This window comes from Phasianus colchicus, chromosome 2, assembly GCF_987193195.1.
Source record: "Phasianus colchicus chromosome 2, bPhaCol1.hap1.1, whole genome shotgun sequence".
Taxonomy (NCBI): Eukaryota; Metazoa; Chordata; class Aves; order Galliformes; family Phasianidae; genus Phasianus; species Phasianus colchicus.
Genome location: NC_143437.1, coordinates 90,734,072 through 90,755,023, shown reverse-complemented (window position 1 = coordinate 90,755,023; position 20,952 = coordinate 90,734,072). Strand labels below are relative to the sequence as shown.

General features: G+C 40.4%; 1 protein-coding gene across 9 annotated transcripts in view; it reads left to right on the top strand.

The window, feature by feature from the left end:
- Positions 1 to 5: 5 nt before the first annotated feature.
- ARHGEF10 (Rho guanine nucleotide exchange factor 10) overlaps positions 6 to 20,952 on the top strand; it is a 115,823-nt gene continuing 94,876 nt past the window's right edge. For 8 of the 9 annotated variants that reach the window (XM_090136310.1, XM_090136308.1, XM_090136305.1 and 5 more), the window contains exons 1-2: positions 6 to 123; positions 12,548 to 12,623. In XM_090136310.1, the coding sequence (XP_089992436.1) occupies positions 12,587 to 12,623 (37 nt within the window). In that variant the 5' untranslated portion in view covers positions 6 to 123; positions 12,548 to 12,586. The other variant, XM_031611183.2, reaches the window with a different exon arrangement.

Sequence of the window (20,952 nt, the reverse complement as noted above, 5' to 3'; positions counted from 1 at the left end):
CTGCGCGCCGCCCCAATGGTGGCGGGCCCTGCCGCAAGGCCCGGCAGAGGGCGGGGCGCGGCGGGCTGGGGCTGGGGGAGCGGCGAGCGGCGCCCCGCTGGGACTTAGCGGCTCGGCCCGGCGGTGAGTGCGGGACCGGGGACGCGCGGAGCGGAGCGGCGGGAGTTCCGGCTCAGCGCGGCGGGAGGAGCGGAGCGGGGGGGGCTCCGCCGGCCTCGGGGCTCTGGGCGGCGGCCACCGCCCTCGGCTGAGGACGTGGATGGTTTGGCCGGGGCCGCGCGGGGAAGCGGGCGGCTGCCGGGCGCCGGTGAGTCCCGAGGGTAACGGGACAGCTCCGCCCGGTTCGGGGGAACGCGTTCGGCCCTTGGGACGCAGATGCCGGGCGCGGGGGTCGCTGCTGGACGCCGCGTGCCCGTTCCTAAAGTTTCTGCTGCGCGCTTTTCCAGCGGGCTCTGCTCATGCGGGCGGCATCCAGCCGCGGTGGGCGCACGGTGCGGGGCAGCGCTCGGCCCTTCGGCCCAGGGCGGGGCGGTTCGGTTCGGCTGGCGGCACCCGGCTCGGCGGTACCCGGCTGTCTTATCCTCCGGAACGCTGTTTAAAAAAACAAAGCCCGAGTATGCTGCACCGACTTTGTAATCGGGGTTTGCAGCTGCTTTGCCTTTCTCGAGACAAGGGAGAACACTTCGGTGCCTTTGTTTTTCCGAAGGAAGTATTAAAATTGTCTTTCGTTTGTTAGTAATTAGGTATCGGAGCAGCTACACGGTTGGTGGTGGAGACCCCAGAGCGTGCAGTTATTTCAGGAGCAGCTCTGAGTGTGATCATTGGCCTGGTGGGCTTTGCCAGCAGACAGGAGCGGGTGCTTGGGGGGACAGGTACAAGGAATCTGCCCATTGCAGAGGGTTGTGTTACAGCACGTCTGGTGGTGTTGTTTTGACCCAAGATTTTATCTGTCTTAAATTCTGACCTGTGATTTTGATGTCTGTTCAACCCAGAGCTACTGAGTGTGGCTTTTGTCTCGTGGTGGCAGGTATGAACTTAATGCTTAATTGCAAGATAAAAATGTGCTATTATTTTTTTTTTTTTTTTTTTCAGTTGTACAAATTCACTGTCACAGTAAAATGCATACATAGATTTTTTTTCTCTGTGAGATTTTCTCTTGGTGCTGAGAAGGCATAAGGTTTATTGCTGGAACTTGGAGTTGTGTTTCCAGTCTGTTGCAGGTCAGGCTGCAGGCTCTCCTCTGCTTCTGTCACCTGGGTGCTCTGATCTTGATAATCCGTCTGACTTGCTTGGTTTAATCCATCTTGTCTTCTTCCTTCCACCCCCTGGCTCAGCAGCCCATGAACCAGTTACATGTGTTTATCTGTCTATGAACAGTAGCTTTTTAGACACTGTCTTGAAATTGGATATTTATGAAGGCTCTGCAGTGAGATTTCAGGGCAATCTGTGCACAGCTCGATTTACTTGTGCATGAAACATGGGATGTTACATGGGCATGGACAGGGCTTGTGATGGGGCAGGTGCTCTGTGTCCAGCACATGGGGTTTCTCTGGCTGACAACCACAGGTGTATGCAGGGGAGAAGGGGTTGTGGAAGCAGGCTAATGCTGGAAAATGTGTTTATTTTAGATATAAGAAAAAAGGTGGTTTTTTTTTTTATGATAAAGGTAGTGAAGGACAAACAAGTTGCCCAGAGAGGTGGTGGATACCCTGTCCCTGGAGATACCCAAGGCTAGGCTGGACAGAGCTGTAAGCAGCCTGCTGTAACTGTAGGTGTCCTGTCCATTGCAGGGGGGTTGGACTGGATGACCCCTAAGGTTCCCTTCTAACTCACGTGATTCCATCAGAAGAGGAGTGGCCAGCAGGGACAGGGAGGTGATTGTCCCCCTCTACTCTGCTCTTGTGAAGCCCGATCTGGAGTACTGCATCCAGGTCTGGAGCCCCCAGTATAAAAAAGACAGGGAGCTGTTGGAGAGGGTCCAGAGGAGGGCCACAAAGATGATCAGGGGACTGGAGCACCTCCCCTATGAGGACAGGCTGAGGGAGCTGGGCTTGTTCAGCCTGGAGAAAAGAAGGCTGCGGGGTGACCTCATTGCAGCCTTCCAGTACCTAAATGGAGCCTACAAACAAGAGGGGAATCAACTCTCTGAAAGGGTTGATAACTGCAGGACAAGCGGAAATGGTTTTAAGTTGAGGGAGGGAAGATTTAGGTTGGATATCAGGGAGAAGTTCTTTAGAGAGAGAGTGGTGAGGTGCTGGAATAGGATGCCCAGAGAAGTTGTGGATGCCCCGTCCCTGGAGGTGTTCAAGGCCAGATTGGATGGGGCCCTGGGCAGCCTGGTCTAGCATTAAATGGGGAGGTTGGTGGCCCTGCCTGTGGCAGAGGGGCTGGAGATTCATGATCCTTGAGATCCCTTCCAACCTGTGCCATTCTGTGATTCTATGACTCTGAGAACGTGCTGTCCAGCAGTTCCTGCTCAGCACTTGCCAAAACAGGATACCCTAGGTCTTACTGTCTGTTTGCAGCAGGACATGGAGAGGAGCCATAGCACTGTACAGTGGTCATCATTGTGACACTGACATCAGCTGTGCAGGTTGTGGGCAGCTGGATTTGACAGGTCAGTGGTTAGAGCACCACAGCATGGGAAGCACTCTGCCCTGTGAACAGACCCCTGTCTCCATACCCCCATCTGGCCGGAAACTGCTGTTCCTCTCTGCAGAAAGGGCACAGATCTGCCCGTGTCAACTCTGGTGATCCTTTCTCAGAGCAGAGTGCTGTGAAAAAGACTTGATGCTTCTTGAAATTTCAGTAATACATCAAATATTGCCCTAAATTTAGTAGTTCTATAGCACGTCTTAACTCAAGATTTCCAAGATCTGAACTTTATGAGGCACATAGCCTTAGTTTTTAGTAGGCTGAATTTTTAATGTCAAGTCACAACTTTTTCAAAATGCTTTTGGTGATTCTTAGCATCCCTATGTTGGTACATCTACATAAATCACTCCTCTCAGCAGTACTTTTTGTGTATTTACTCAATGGTTGTTGTTTTATGAGTATAAAAGGTTGTACTGATTTTTTTTTTGCTAGAATGCACTAATATTTACTCCTTAATGTGGAATTGTTCTCTTCTGCTTTCCTTTCTTCTTTCTTTTCTTTTTTTTTTTTTTTGCTTGAATGTACTTAGTGTCAGCACTAATAAATATCATTATGAAGAAAGACCAACATCAGAGGACTCTGTCATTTGGTTCTCAGCTGTTCAGGGATCCTTGTGTAGTTTATAGACATTTGAAGGGAGGCAGCAAAGTTCTCTAAACCTTAAAAAACTTTTGTCAGGCTTCGTAATTGTTGACGGAACTTATCTCAACTGGGAATAGTACATTATTCATTTGTGTAACAAGAAGTATTTTAATTGCTTTTATATAAAGTAGAAATTATTTTTAGACTCTGTTGTAGAAAAATTCATAAACTTCAGTCTAGTTCTGAACAAGCCGGGTGACAAATTCTGCAGTCTGTAGGGAAGGGATATTTTTGATTTGGTATTTTGGATTAAAATGTATACACTGTACTGCTATGGTTGTTACATTCTTCATGCATTTTTAATACCACGCTGCCCTCAGTTTTGTGAGTCATGGAGAGAGTAGCAGTGTGCAACGCTCAGTTTTTCTTCTGCATGTGGGACAGTTGTTTTCATTCCGGTTCTGTCAGGTGATTTCTTGTTTCATCAGGTTTGTCCATTCTACAGTTTTAGTTTAGAACTGTATAAGGGATATTGTGAGAAATCATCTTATGGCCTCTAATTTGAAAGGCACTTTTGAGACTGTCTTAATAAGTTCAGCTTCTTGGTGGCTTTTTAATCTGCAACTGCGTTTCCATACTGTGCTTGGATACTTCTTGTAGAATAAATGTTGCAGCAATTGTCCTTTATGGAAAGTTAATTGGGAATGTTTTGTGAGTTCTAGTGGGGCAGGAAGTGAGGCTTCACTGATAGTGTCATGAATTACTTTCATTTTGTGTGTATTCTACGGAGTGGGAGTGAGGCATCTTTCTCACATCCAAGACTTCCTTTTGTTATAATAGCAACTCACTACGGATATTTTTTCACCCTTGTTCATACTTGTATAAAATCTCCTTGTTGCCTTGCTGGTGGAAAATTCATACTGAAAAGTTGTGTTCTGGCTCTAAAAGTACTTTAAAGAGTGGAAAAAGGCAGGAGAGCCATGGCCCCCTCAACCTACTGATCTACTGGGGGCTCATAACCGAGCCTGGGAATTAGGGAGCGAGGCCACAGGAGTGCTCTGAGGGGGGAGGTGCTCTTGGTGATGAGAATGGATGTATGGTAGAAGGGCAAAGCTAGATTCTTACTACGGTTTGTTATGGAACTATGATTTAATTTTCTTTTTTCTAATTTTGTTTCCATATCTTTCTCAGTAAGGTCATTGTGTGTGTATGTCGTTGGAAGAGAGCAGAATCTGGGGAGTCGCGATCAGTTGCACCCGGGAAGGAAACTGCTGCACTATGAGTTTCTCTTGAGATTTACATCCCTTGTATGTTTTCTTATAGTCAGAAATCTGACTTTTACTCTCATCAAAATACTGAAGTTGATTTTGAGACCAGGGACATGTGAAAGTACAAGTTGCTTTCAAGGGGAACAATAATAAGTCGTGCTAAGCAAAATTTGAAAAATATTTTTGCAAACCTGTGTTTTTCAATCAAAAACTGGATTCATGTTTCTATTCTGAACCGCCCAAATCAGCAAGACTGTGGGAAGTGATGCATAACTGGACAACACTGATTCATGTCCTACACGTTAGCTGCTCAGGAAGCCTGAAGCTTAATGTCAAATGAGTGGGTGAAGCAGTTAACCAGAGCAAAATAAATTGTTCTACTTACACAGTGGTGAATAGGGGCATTATCTTGGGGAATGTCTGTTTCGGTGACTTACTGTTCTGTACAGTACTTGTTACTTGGGACTGAACCATGAATCCAAGCTATTAGGATCCAAGATCAAGGTCAAACGTTCATTCTCATTTCTGTTCTCTAGTCTGTTTTTTAGAAATACTTTCAAAATGATTGCAAAAATAATATGAATGTTGTTTCTAGTTACAAAGTTGGGAAAATGTGAGCATCGTCTAAGATTGCAGAGCTGTTTCTTGTGATCATCTCATTAAATATACATAACAAGTATACAGTTTCAAGGGGATAAATGTTATTTCCTTATCTGTGAGATTAGATCGTAAGTTATAAAAAAAAATAGAGAGCAAATATGTAAATCTCCTGCTAGGACCAAAGTGAGTCTTGGGCCTAAGGCTTTGTATTTTACACCATTTTAAAGCATTCTGTGTGTCTGATGCTCAGAGTTCCCTTAAAATTTTATATACAATTTTTGTGTTATTGCAAGCCATGGATCATCTGTTTTCAGTCTCAAAAACTCTTTTAAAAAGAGAGCTAATTAATCATTTTCAAGTCAGGGAAATTGTGGAGACCAATGATGTAAAACTAGGTGCAGAACTTACTTGGAAGACTGCTTTCCAATTTATTTATTTTTATATTTTTGAAGATGAGAGCTATTCTGTGCATACGCAATTTCTACTTTTCTTCCTTAACCCTAATTAGACTTTAATGGCTCCATTTTCTAATTTCTTATCTATTTAAGTAATGTTTTGCTGTTGTAAGATCCAAAGAAATGAAAGCTGTGCTAATTTTTCTAAGGCATGCATTATGACTTTAATTTATGATTTAAAATGTACTTCCGTATTTTATTCCAGATAGTTGCTTTAGAAGCACAGGAATAAGAGTCTGTATTTATATTCTTAATAACTTGAGTCACGAGGTGAAAAAAATTGTTTAGTTGAACACTTCTTAATGGTAATAAGATATAATTATCTGTAATTTTTTTTTTTTTTCCCCCCAAGGATAAGTAGTAACAATAAAAGTAATGGTTGCTACTTTTCCAAGGACAGTAGTAACCAAAGAACTGGAAATTTTTAGGGAAGGTGGCTCTGTCAGAACTGGTTTGCAGTAAAGCAGTGGGAACTGAATCTTTGGTGTAGTGTATCATTTCACTTGAGTCATTGGAAAGAGCTTCTGATACATCTCCTGATACAGCTGTCATCAGTATCTCGAATGACAACCTGCAGTTGTAAAACCAGCACACTTGCATTTAATGCAGGTTTGACCTTTGTTTTTGAATGGAAGAATGGATTAGGTAGGAAAAATTACCAACTCTATCCATAGAAGATATCCTCTGCAGTCCTCTTTGTTTATTCTCCCCTGACAAGAAGTCAGGATCCTTGTGTAGAGAGAACCTGATTTGCTGGGAAATCAAAATAGTTTTTAGGAGGGTGGAACTTCTCCTGTGACAGAAGCACTGTATTCTACATGTGAGGCTCATCAGAAGTACTAGAGCAAATGCATGATTGTAAATAACATTTAAGAAGTCTCTGCATAATAATTCTGTGTATTATTGTAGCATGTATACATATAAATCATACATAAATTTGCATCAGAATTGAAGTGTTATGAAGCATGTGAGGGTCTTCTCTGACTCAGAAACCTTCATGAGAATGTTTCCAACAGATGTAGTACTTAATCTCCAATATTGGTAGAGAGTAATTTGAATTAAGTTTGAAAAATAAAATCTTGGAAACAAGGTTGCTTTTCCAGATGATGTTAGTTACTTGATTTCAATAAAATTTGGAGCATTTTTTTTCTATGAACTCCTAGTATTCATATTTCTGTTTGGATGTGTGATGCAGAAGGTTATGGTTGTGAGCTGGCAACACAATCCTCTAGTTTCATAGAACAAAGGCGTCAGTCCTGACTAAAAGGTATGTGACCCTGGCATTACTTGTAGTTCCTCTGCTGCCTGTGATTGTTTTGGTACAGCTAGTCCTTAGGACGGAAACCAAAACCCAGGGTGATGTTCCTGTTTTACCTGTGTGTATTCAAGCCGTTCCCATCACGAGAGACAGAAGAAGCAAAGGCTTTTTCAGCAAAAATCCATTTCTGCAAGGGCACACTCAGGAACCTGCTCTGTTCCCTGGTTTCAATTACTTTTAATCCATATTTCCCCTCATTTCATAAATATTTGTAGGTCTCAGCTTCCCCATCTGTAAACAGCTTAGTGCTACAGAGCTTAACGTTTGTTAATGTCTGGGTTAACGTTTGGTTTGGATTCAGTAAGGTTGTTTGCAGAATGCCATTATGATCTGTGTGGATGTACTACCAGAGGGGTGAAAAACTAAGTAGCTAAGTGGGCTAAGTGTTTTGTAACCAGCCTGGAGGCTGGTGACAAGAGGTTTGCAACAGCCATCTGCTGCACAGTGTAGTCTTCTTACTATTTTACGTGACTTGAAACGTGACCAGTCCTTGCTTCTGAAGTTTGCCAGTGACAGCAAATCAGGCAAAGAGGAGAGCAGTGGATGAGATCAGCAGGAGGTGGGCAGGGCAGAGGAACAGACTGACAAGAGCTTTGGAAATCCAGCAAGGACAAGTGCAAGGTTGTGCTTGTGGGAAGGAAGAACTTTAAGGGGAAGGATTTCCCATCACTCAGTGCTTGTCAAACCACACCTAGAATACTGTACCCAGTGTTCTGTCCCCAGTTCACCCTGCCTTGATACAAGAAAGATGTGGATAAAGTAGAGCAAGCCAAGCACGAGGCTGCAGTGATGATGGTAGGCTCTGATGCTGCTGTATGAAGAGTGGCTGAGGGAGCTGTGCTTGTTCAGCCTGGGGAAGAGACACTGGGGGGTCTTCATGGCAGCTCACCCCACCTCAAGTTCAAGGCAGGATTACAGACGATTATAAATCTCAAATTATCAGACTTCTAGCTAGGTACAAGAACAATATTTTTCTCGATGAGAAAGAAGGGGTTTTCAGACAAATCTGCAAATGCAATCCTTGCTGTCTTCTCTTCCCTTTCTTCTTCTGATGTACTGAGGAGGAATTCAGTCTAGGTTAAGAAATGTTGTAAGTGATGTTCTCTAAGAAAAGGAGAAAGAGAATACCAATCTTCAGCTGTGTTCTCAGAGTGTCCCTGTGGATTCTCGTTCAGTGCTTGCTGCCATGCTGTTCTCTAGCTTTAAGCAGGATGCTGCTCGGTGTGAGAAAGGGTGGTGGGAGAAGCCATGAGACAAATGGATTCTGTTTGTGCTCTGAAAAATGTGCGTCTGCAAATCTGACCATGTTTGCATTGTGGCTGGTAAGAAAATTTCCCTTGACTGTTTCTGAGCCACAAATTAGACTTGTGTTTATATATATGGAAAAGTATGCACACAAAAATTAACCTTCTTCTTTCTGTATTATTTTCTGTTTTCTTGCTGCTTTGTGCCCCCGAAACACAGGTATACTGAATATTGACAAGGACACAAAAGTATTTTAGACATTCAGAAACTTTGTTTTCACAGTTTGTTCTATTTGAGTCACAGTCCCTTAGAAGTCAGTCTCCTAGTTTCACTTTTTCTAGTTTTTATTTTAAAAATGATAGTTTACTCCTTTTTTCTGCACTGTTAAGAATGAAGAATCTCAATGTCTCTGCAGTTACAATGCATTTTCCTTAAAGAAAATACACGTAGCCTTTACCGTTCTTTGGTTTTAGAGTTGGAAACCTTGGCAGTGCGTGTCTCTGTCATGTTCAGTGGATGGATGCTGTGCCATTAGCTCTGACCACTGAGTTGCCTTATAGTTTTGGAGATGTTTGCTTTGGTCCTTTTGACTATTACGTAAGTAGTGACTTCTAGAAACTAGGTTTTATGAAGTAGAAGTACAGATGTCGATCATTACTTGTGTCCTGGTAGCTGAAAACTGGTGTTCTATTGTTTATTGCACAATTAGAGGAAATTTTTGATGTGCAGCCTCATCTGAGAGACCTTCTAGTCCAGGAGGTAGGAGAGCTTATCAGGAATAATCTCAACAATGTCATGGGGGGGAAACTGAGTCACAGAGAGAAGCATTGCTTTCTTCAGTAGCCTTTGGACAGGTCTTATTTTCTATGCTAAAATTGCCGTTGTCTGTGTAATCAGAATTTCAGTCTTACATGCCAGGCTGCTGGTCTTCACTGTACAAGTGTTAGGGGTTTCTACAATAGTTTCAGTGGCTAACCTGTTCTGAGTGTAGAATTAAACTGAGAACTTGCTAAGTTGGAGAGCTCCCTTTCTACTTTCAGTCTGTAAATATGAATGTTGCCAACTGCTCTTAATAGTTTGAGAGGAGAGGGCCAGGTGGGAGTACCAGGAAGCAGACAGTGGAAGTGATGGTCAGTCTTTTGTCCAAAAAGGGTTGCCTGTCTTTGTGAAAGAATTGGGTGTACCTTGGTCTTATTCCTAGTATCTGCTGTACATTGGGTCACAAAGGGGAAAAAGATGAAAAGGAGACTGTCAGTAGGCCACCACTATGGTCCACAACACCCACTGCAACCTCTTTACCAGAGCCTGGAGGAAAGAAAGCAAGGAGTACTGAGTAGGTGGGAAGCTGGAAGCTAGTGGGAAATCTTAACCTTTGGGTTAGTGAACTTCAGGAGGTTCTTTCTGCCTCTGTGTTTCTGTGATTGCTGTGAAGCCTGGAAGTTGTTATGTCATTAATTAATGGTAACTGTGTGTTTGAGGAATCAATTTTGAATAAGGAAAAAACCTTTGTATATTGGTAAAAGGTTTATTTTTTTGTCATTTGTAGTATTTCAGGCCTGTTTTTAAGCTGTTCAAATTGATAGTTTTATAATGTAATGCATATGAATATAATAGCTCTTGTGTTTCATGTTTAATAGATTTTTTTTTTCTATTTGCTACTTTGAAACATATTTTTGGTATTCTCGTAGGTAACTTTCTTAAATGATCTTGTGTTAAACCGAGTGAAGTCTACTCAACTCTGGTGGTATTCTATCTGGTATATACTGCGGAATTTGGGGCCCAGTATGAGCGAGAAACTGGCAAACTGGAGCTAGGCCAGTGAGGGCTGCCATGGCTGGGGTACTGGAAAAGATCAGGAGATGCTGCAGTAGCAGAGTTTCTTTAGTTGTAAGAAAAAAGGACTAAGGCAGTTGAACTGCCGTCCTCTGCTCTCTCAGGAGGAGTTGTAACGAGGATGGAGCCAGACTTTGTTCAGAGGTGCACAACAAGAGAATGAGAGGTGATGGTCGCAGGCTGCTGCAAGGGTAATTCCAGCTGGATGTGATGGAAGAGTTCTTCATGACATGTTCGGTGAGACATAGGGGCAAGTTGTGAAATCTCCACCTTTTGCGGGTTTTCAGAATTTGTGTGGAGATGAAAGCTGATCTAATTTTATAATTACACCTGTCTTGAGTATAGGGGAGAAGTTTCAGTGGTCCCTTCCAACTTAATTTGATATTTGATTTCTGTGATTACCACTTAAACTTGTATATCTGCACAGTTTGAGTAACTTCTGTTAGTGGTTGTGACTGCTGGAATCAATAGGGAAAAAGTACTGCAGCTACACATGCCACATGAGTTGTGTACTCCTGGCTGAATTGAATTGCCTGACTTAATCTTGATTTAAATCCTTTGATTTCAGTTAGCTCCCCAATCTCTCAACAGTAGAGTAAAATATTTTTATGTATGGTGCTGTTGGAGAATGTTCCATGGACACTAGCATGGTTATTTCCGGCACGTAAAATGGGGATTATTTTATCTTTATGAAGAGTATTGCCAAAATTCACAGTACACAAGCTCTTTTTGCCACTGGAACATTTATCTCAGTATCTAAAATGCATAGAAAAATCTGTGGAACTTGAATTAAAGCAATGTATAAGTCAACTCATAAGGCATTCTTAAGTAAGAAAGTATATCTTTCTTCTTGTGAATAACCACACTGTTCCTATCAGAGAAAGCAGGTCAGCGGTTAAGGCTCTAACACTGGGTCTGTGTCCTTCCTCTACACAATTCCTGTGTAATTTGAAGCATGTCACTGAGCTTGATCAAAACAGAAAGCAAGTTGAAAGCTTCCACAGTTCTATATATGCTTATTGTGAGGATTGCTTGTTGGGAAGAAGAGTATTTTTAAAATCACTTTAAAGCAAAATCATTTTAAAGCAAGTTACACATGTGTTTAAAAACTGACATCCTGTTTAAAAATGGAATAAAAACAAACAACGGACCTTTACACTGCCTTCCTAAAGATGCATTTGACAGAGGTGCTGAGTCTAACTTCCAGAGCTTTGCCAGCATGTTTCAGATTTGAAAATATGTGTTTCAGAGATGGTTGTAAAGAATGATGTTTTCTTTAAAAGAATAAAGAAATAAAAGAATTAAGAAAAATACCCTTCTCTTCAAACCATATTTTCCCCTTATTTTGCCTGACAGTTTCAGTTTGGCAAAATGCATTCCAGAACTTTGTAAGTTGGAACAACCTTTGAGCTCTGTAGATAGAACATGCAATGAGAGAGGCTTTTGGAGGGATGCTACGTAGTATGAGCGCTCAGTGGAGTATTTTGTATGTGACTGACATGTTGTATATGTGTATGAATCCTTTCCTGGCTCCGAAGTTACTTGTTTTCATCGAGGACTTGATTACCTTCTAAGGCTGGGTTGCATTTTGAGGCAATTCTTTCGGCCACTGCCACCTTTTCTGTACTTGGCAATTCATTTTGCCTCCATACTCTAATTCATTTAGCTTATTATTTCTCTACCATTCCTGAATTTCACTATCTCCTTCAACTTAACCTGTCCATAGTTTGGCTATAGAGACTTTCCAAGCACTTGAGCTATTTTGTGTGCAGAAACACTGACTCCTTGAGATAAACATCAATAGATGACTCAGGAGTAGGACAAAAACTTATGCTACCCTTATATACTACCTTTCCACTTAGAGCAAAAAATGGTTTGGGGGCAGTATGTGCCAGTTTGTCCTTCTCGATGACTTTGGAGTATTCTTATTAAACACCATTTGGAGGAAGGAAGGAAAATGTGTGCTCCCTCTTAGTGTGTATTCAGGAGCAAAGTACAGGAGTGTTTTGTAGGTTTATCTTTTCTAAAACAGCCATACTCCACTGGAGAAAAGAGAAGGTGTGCCTGGGGAGTGCTCACTAGTGTTTCAGCTTTCTGCAGAAGAGGTAGGATTAGAATGGCTCAAGCAAAATTTGTAAGATTAAAGCCCCTTCTCCCAACCCAAAGTTAAAAGTTGTGATTTCTTATTCCCAAATGGAGAAAAACATCATCAAAAGTTCGGATTTTCCTAGGATTTTTCTCCCATTATCCTCAGGATGATTTTGAAGCAGAATATGTACACCAAACAGACACCAACATAGCATATTTTAATAATCTGTTTGCAATTGTCACAGTGGGAGCTGCAGAGTACCAAATAGTTTGAAAACTTCAACTTTATTCATCTGGCTTATTGAGGTCACTGCACTTTCTGGCTCAAGTACTGAGAACTGTGTATGTAAAAATTTGGACTAGATGTGTTCTGAAACAAGAAGCCAGGCACATCTCCTCTCTTCCATCTCATTATTAGCTATGAGCCTGGCCAAATTGAAAAGGAGTGTCTGTGTAGTTGGAAATGATATTCATGTAAAAAAATGTACCCTTCATTTTTGCAGGGTTTTTCAGTCAGCTGAAGGCGTGGTGGATACACTAGGATGGACACAGAGGAATTCCCTCCCCCACCCCCAGAAGGTAACTCAAATAATTTTTGTTTTGCAAGTAATTTCCATTGTAACAATGCAGCTTTATTTTCAACTGTATTTTGAAGGGTTTTTTTTTTTTTTTTTTTTTGCTCATTTGCCCCATATGAACTTAACTTTCTCGTGGAAATACTGAACTGTGCCCCACTGAAACATGAATTTCCAACCTGCTCTGTTTTGTTCTTCAATATTGCTTGCTGGTGTTGCGACAACATAGTAGGAAGTAACTGGGAACTGATTGGTCTTTACAGTCCCTATCTGCAAATAAACATTTTCTAAGGCAACTTAGTGTGGACTGTATCATCACACCTTTGTCTTGTACTTCATTGACCCCAAGCCCTCCTGCATGTGGTGCCCTGTAGAGATCAAATGAGCAAAGTTTGTGGCATGGAGAGGATGTTCAGGCTAGCATCTCAAACATCTGGACAAGATTGGAGTCTGAATTGAGAGAGGAGTGAGCTGTTAGGGCATGTGCTGCTTCCACAGGGCGTGTTAAATCACAGCAATGTCTGCTGAGGGCTGTAGCTGAAGGACCACCTGATGCTGCAGTTCTCTAGCTTTAAGTCCTCAGCATGATGCTGAGCCAATATGTGTCCTCATGGGAAGCAGAGGGGAAACATACATGGCTAAACCTCTCTGTGGTCAGAGCACTGAAATTTATGGAATATTATTGTGTATGCTGGGCAATGGAGCCAGTTCAATAAAGTGTTCCTCTTGGTGCCCCTTGGCTGCTGTATGCCAGCAACTGTATGGCTGCTGGTACAGTTCAGGCTTTAGATGAAACAAAGACAGGATTTATGGAGACACTTTACCACTGTCTTCAGCATTCTTTCTTGCTAAAAGAGAATATTGCCTATAGCTATTTCTTCCCATTTGTTTTTTTGTAAATGCATCTTTGAATAGTTTTTGATGTTTGTATATTTTAGATCTTGAAAAGATTCAGCTTTTGATAGTTGGATGCTAAGAGACTTCTTAGGAGTAATATCATATATGCTTGTCCTGATCTTGTTCTTCCCAATGTGTTTATTTGTTGAGACATGATTGTGTGGACCTGTTGTTGAACTCAGTATAGCTGTTCTCATTTTGGTAAAGTTGATAGTGCAGACTGCATAGAAAGTGACTTTTGTAGTCTTCTCATCATTTCTGGTCTGTTTCTCATGTATGTATTTATGTGTATATAAATATAAATATATATATGCAACAATATATATTAAAAAGCATATATTAGCATATGTGTATTAGTAATAAATGTTATTACTTAAAGGACATTTTACTACTTGTTCACATAGCTGTATGAAAACTTTCAAATGTGAAGAGGAGTTTATTTTATTGTTGTTCAACTATAAATCTTCAGGAATTTAGGAATCATCATCCTAGATTAAAATTACTTTCTATCTTAGGCACTGCCACAGACAGAGGTCTATTACTAGATACTGCCTAGGAAATAGAGAATGTGAGAGAAGCAGAGTTGTGAAATCAGCTTTTAATGGGTTAGTTTTTGGACGGCATTGTTAACAGTTTTATTTATGCTTGAGATGTTGCTGAGGTTATTGCTGGCATAATTCTTTTCCTAATCCGTGTGGCCAGGACTCTGAGTTTCACTCTGTTTTGTTTAGTGACGGTTACTGTGAAACTGTCCTTATCAGTTAATCCATCTCCAAAGAAATGTAGTGCTGTGGAGGAGGAGTCATCCATAAGGAATCGATATTTCCACTTGAGCAGGAGCTGCCAGTGTTTAAAGACAAGCAATAATCGTGGCAGCAGCTGTAACTTCATGTAGTATATCAGTGTGTGGGGCACTCTGACAAAAATTCAGGGTTACGTAGTTCAGTATGATTCCAGAATTCAAAGCTCTTAACGACATGTAGAACTACGTGTATCACATGCTTGTTGCTCCTTAATATGCTGGCATGAAGCCTATTAACATAAGATGATTCTCTGCTCAAGGTGCTGCTCTGCGTGATCTTGTGTCAGTGTGTGCTTTCCTTGTCATTTCAAAAGCTTTGTCAGAAATTATCAGAATTAAACTATTTTTTTACTTCACTTGTGCTAATTCTTTTTAAAAAGCATATTTCCAAAGAGGATATCAGTGAATTTTAATCAGTAAATTGTAACAGTTACACTAAAATACACTTTAATTCACTTTGTAGGTAGTTCTCGTAGCCCCTTTTGCAGATGGGAAGCAGGTGAGAGTTTTGGGGCCAAACACAAAGAGAATTAGAGGAAGAAGAGGTGTAGGTTTATATCTGTGCTTTATGACGGTCAGTGTTTTCATGCAGTGCATAAGCACCGGCCACTCGTGGTGTCTGCTCAGAAATGAAGAGCAGCATCTGTCCGTGCCTTCAAACAGTGGACAAATAGGTGAACCACAACTTGTAGTGAGGATGAGACTCCCATGGTGTGCTAAGTACAGGACTCCTGCAACTATACAAACCTTAGTTGCTGCTGTGTAAGTATTCTAAAATTCTGAACTGGGATGGCAGATCAAATCACCTGCAATTTTTTTCATAAGTTGAAAGTTATGTTGTTTCTTTTTTATTTAAAGGTGTTCACCTTTTACTATAAATCTAAATTTTATTCTTGTCAAGGTGGTTTTCTTTGGTTTTGGACAAGTTACTTCCACAAGATTATTTGTATCAATTCTAGTGTTTAAAAAGGATAAAAACAATGGTAAGTCTGCATCTTTGCAAAAGGGACAACTTAGGAATGTGTGTGAAAGCTATGCAATTAAGTTTATGTTAAATAATGTCTTCAGCAATAATCATCTGAATCTCTACATTGTTTGAGAAATGTGAAGTAAAGTATTGTTAAGGTCAGTAATAGAGCTTCCTCTGCCACTATTTGATTAAAAAAAAAAAATCTACATCTGATAGAAAAAAGGGATTAACCTTTATTTATTTCATTTATTATGCTTATGCAACATCTTTGCTTATAGCTGTTTGGACATTCCATTTGTGCACAGCTAATTAGGCAGTGACAAGTTTGTGCTAGTTAATTCCCTTACCTCAGAGCAAATTCAAGTACTCAAAACTATTTAAGAAAGCCCGAAACACACCATATATACTCCTTCTTTCAAAATACATTACTTTAAAAAGGCTTTTTTTCTAACCTTGATTGAAAACTCCCTTGTATTTTTCTTTGAATACATTTTTATTGAATATATTTGTTAACAGGGAGAGGGGGATGGCTGCAAAGTCTTCCTTGGTTACAAGAATTATCTGAAAAGTGCTTCAAAATTGATACTTAACATAAAGAAATTTGATTATGACTGGAAGTTACAATTATGTTTTTAATTGACTGCTGTAATGGAGTGTAGTTACCCAAACCTATCTAGACAGAAAGGACATGATGTGGACTGCAGACTCTGCAGCTAGGAGTATAAAGCTTGTAATTCCCAGTATCAGGAATTGCATTATGCTGTAGACAAGTTGTCTTCATGCTGACCAGTAATTTGAATTGGGTATTTATTGCTTGAATGATGTTTGCTTATCACAGAATTGCAGGGGTTGGAAGGGACCTCAGGAGACCATTGAGTGCAGCCCCCTGCTAAAGCAAGTACCCTGCAATAGGTCACACAGGTAGGAGTCCAGATAGGTCCTGAATATCTCCGTAGGAGACTCACAACCTCTGTGGGCAACCTGTTCCAGAACTTCGTTATGGTACTCAGTGCTTATGCTGTTACTTTATTAGGAGATAACGTCTCTGGCTGTTCATTTATTTATTTGAAAAAGATCTTGTGATCTTGCAAGTAAAACCTTACTCTTTAGCAAGGATTTGATCAGGGTTATTCCACAAGGGGAGGCATCTTTGTGTGCTTCAGGGTACCCGAGGAGCCTCTTGCCTGAGGTAGGCAGGGTGGGGTGATAGGAAGCCAACAGGCTTCTGAGTCTGCTCTTTCTTGTCTGAACATGCTTCTTCTTTGCTCTTCTGATACGTGGTATTATCCCTCATATGATTTCTATTTGGAAACTATTAGAAAGCATAGGGTGTATTTCCTCATGCTGAGTATGCTTGTCAGTGATTCATTCCGGTCATCCTAAGTTGCCTTTCACAACAGCTCTGAGACCTAAACTCTGTTCTGTAGTGAACTGAGTCTGCCGAGGTAGGTTTACGTTCAGTGATAAGACTTGGAGCATGGCTCCATTGCAGTACAGTTCTGTAGTCAGGAAGAGACTTCCCATTTTTGCTTCCTATTTATAGTTATGTATATAAATATATATTATTGTTATTAGAATGAAATAGTGAAAATTCAGTATTCAATAAAAGGACATAATGAGAATGAATTTGACTGCACTGTCTCCATATTAATGCCAAATACTCTTTACCTGAGTGACAGTCATCCATAACTATATGTCATCTGGGAACGATGAGGTGCTGCTAAGGCTGGGTGTGGTGAAGGGCTGTTCTCACCGCTTGCTGACTGTTCCCAATACTATGAGTAAAACCAGGTAGGAAGGTTTCGTTCTGTTCCGCTGAAGGTTGGAAACTTAAGATGTTCTTCAGTGGGATGAAATAAAGACATTTCCTGATGTTCTTTAAGTTGAAAACGGGCTGACGGTATCTACAAGACTCCAGTTGTAAAAGCATTTTATACAACTTTTTATGTAAATGGTCAGCTCTCTAGAGCTGCAGATGGGATATTTCTTTATTCCCATTATGTCCAGACATAAAGCAGGGAGGCCAAGGACTTAAATCTGGATATCCTGTATATGATTGAGTGCTGTGATTGTGTCTTCCTGCTTTTTTGTGTGTGTGTTTGTTTGTCTGCCAGTGCCGGAACACTAAAATAGTCATAGTTCCTCTGTGCCTAACTAGGAAGTCTGTCTTGAATCTGAGAGCACTCCCCAGCAAGACAGAAGTAGAAACATCTATACTTTCATAAAAGTTCTCATATAAAAGTTCCCATTGGAGTGACTGCGTTTTCTGGGAAAACAAACAAACAAACAAAGGAAAAACCCTTTATTAGCTCTAGCAGGGAGCTGCTGAGTGGCTGCCATGTTCTGCTGTAGAGATGATTGTATTTCTCTGCTAGAGGAGCTGCCTTTTTTTTTTTTTTTTCCCCTGTATTCTTCCTATAGATATGTGTGTATGTGTATATATATGAGATTATTCAGTTAACTTTTTTCCTGTTAATGATGTTGTAATTTATTTAGATTTTAGCTGCTTTAACAAGCTGATTTTGTGACTGAGACAGAAATCATGCAGTTAAATCAGATCTTTTGTCAAGAAAATCACTTGTACATTTTACAGTTTAGCTTATGGAAGCAAAGAACAGTGGGGGAAATGTGCCTGTTCTCAGGCTAGAGTAGGATAAAAGATGTTACTTTGCATGATTGGGGGATTGAAATAAGAACACTGCTTAAATTAAATAGAATCTACACAGGGAGTTGGTCTTAGGCTAAATGGCATTGTTTGTTAGATATCTATTTTCAACATACAGACAGTTACAAACGATGGTAAAAGGGGAGCCAAGATTTCAGAAGAATGAGAACAGAATATGAATTGTAGTTATGAATGGTCCCTTGTTTTTGAAGCTGGCAGTAGCTTGCTGGTGTCTGACATCCCATTTGTAATAGAACAATTTATTTATTTCTGAAGATCACGTTGCTCACAGTAAATGAAGGAAAATGCACTGGTTAAGGTAAGCATCAATTATTTCATGTGACAATTCAGACAAGCTGTGCAACAAAGGGTAACAAGAGTGTTTCCATTGCAAAAATGCAGTTACGGTGTCACTTGTCACTCTTAATTATGTGCTTTTCTTCAAGCCAAGCATATTTGAGAGTTGGAGGAAAAATGGAAAAAGATTAAACTTATTACTGCTTTTAGCATTTACAAAGAAAGCTTAATTCATTGGGATGCAGTTCTTTTTTTTGGTAATGTAAAATATTTGCTAGGTGTTCGTTAGAAGGAATGTTCTTCACTGTGATAGAATTGAGAAGTTAACTTTGGCATTTTGATAACATCTGTTTTTTTTTCCTGAATAATAATTTGTAGGGGTTGTTGTTATTTTTTTTCTGTTCTCTCAGCTAGTTTGCAATGTGACTTTACTGCTTGGCTTAACTTGCTCAGACGTGTGTAGGACAAGGCCCAGATAACTGATTGGAAAGAGCAACTGTTGAAGAGATAAAGAAATTCAAAGGGATGCCACCAAAACTTAATCTTCGTTCTGGGGTAATTCATATTTTTTCCTTAAGAGATAAATAAAATGTAAAGGACTTGGTACTGATTTTTTGAGTATTCTTGCAAGGAATATTTATGTAAATTATGAATTTTTAAAAATTTCAAACAGTGAGCCAACATACAAGTAGTGGATTATTGTTATTATTATTGCCTCTTTTGCCTGTTTGTGGCTTGCATCTTGCACTAACTGGCCTAGATAAATTGCTGCCAAATAACTGAGGGTTTTTTGTTTATTCCCATGTCACCAATCCTTGTAGATACTCACTAACTATGCCTAAAACGTCTGCACTGACTGCATTTGTAGAGTTTACATAGACAGAGTAACTTCTTAATACATCGTTGAAATTCTTTTATCTTGTGTGTAAGAGATAGTAAAAGCTTGTTTGCATTATGATGTCTTAGATAAAGCATCTGATTTACTGAATGGAACATTTATCAGGTGCTGCTTACTTTCTCTATAGAGAGGAACTGAACAATCAACTCCTAGCAATCTGAGGAAAACATGCTTAACAAATATTTGAGGGAAGAAGCCATACAGCCCTCTATGAAGAATTTCTTTATCCTATCCCATTCAAATAAAATTTCCAGTAAAAGGCAACCTTGTCATAATTTCATGAAATTCAGAAGATGATTCAGTTTGCCAAAGAAAGGCTCTTGTGTTGTTAATTAGTCTGGGTTTTAGCTCAGTGACTTCAGTTAGGTGAAAGCAGACTAATTCCTGAGAAGTCTTCTGTGAAGCTGGTACAGGTTCCTCGGGGTCTGTAAGGTCATTGCCTTTGTGCTCCATGGAGATGCACACACTGATAGGTGTCTTTTCCAGACTCTGTGGCTGTCACGGGGAGAGACAAAGGGAAATTTGGATACTGACACACAATATTGTCCTGCGAGCACTGAATTAGTTTGGGAAAAGTGTCCAGAGGGTCTTTGCAGTCTCTTGTATTGCAAAGTAAAGTGGAAGTAAAATTAACTTTGGCTGGGAGCATTTTTACACATCTAATTATCTGTTTTGGTGACTCCCCTTGTATTTCTACATGAAGAACATTTGCCAGCTAAGTGCTTAAGATGTCTCTTTAGCTTGGAAGAAATCCTTTCTTGATGTCCTGTGTGGACTGGCTGCAGCTTTGAAGCACGTGTCTTGGTTATGACAGCTGTTTTTGGCCAGTATTAGAGCCAAGGCAGAGCTTCCTTTCTGCTCCATGACCAGCAGAAGGGGGTGATGAGAAGGGATCTGATGCTAATGGACTGTAAGCTCATAAAGAAACACTATCGTTGTCCAACTCAAGCCTGCATACACTGAGGTGACAGGGTTTCTGGCCGAAGCTGTTAAAAGGATACTGTAAAACAGAATTTGGAAGTTTGGTTAATGAGCTTTGTTGTAAGAACAGTTTTCATGAATTTGCTTGAATTCTGTGCTTTTTGACCTGTAGCTGAATATCAATGTGTTTGAGCCAAAAAGACCTCCAAAGACACATTAAAATAATAATTAAGAGGGAATATTATACAACCTGAACTTGACAGACTGTACTGGTGACCTATATCCCTTTCACTGAACTACATTAGCCAGAGTTTGGGAGTAGCTGGGCTCCTGCTGTCTTGTGTCTGGGGAGTTGCCCTGCTGAGCCTGTAAACCAAAGCCAGATGATTCAACCAGCTTCAAGCTGCCGTAGATATAGGCAGACAATGTTGCCGATCTTTATAGTTAAAATAAAAAGGTAGAAATGGAGTTTATAAACAGAGAATTAATGTTTACATTAATGTTGACTTCTTCCTCCCCATTATTTTTCTGAGATAATGGGTTTGTCAGACTTGGTGTGTATATTAAACTTTGCTTATGTGTCAGCCTATCTGTTTAGTGTTCTGTAGGCTGGAGAAAGAGAATTGAGCAGGTGAGAAGCCAACTGAAATCCAAAATATTTCCAGATTTTTCCTTAATTTACTGGACATAACCATTTTATTCCAGCTTTTATATTTTTCTGTTGTATCAAGTGATAGTTTCTGTTAAAGGTAGTTTTATAGATTATTTCTTCACAATACATTGAGAATAGCAAATAGTAGTTAAATCTCAGTTTAATTTTAAACGTGTGAACTGGTTGCCTGCGCTACTTTGAGAGCATTATTAGATGGAATTATCTTTAGGA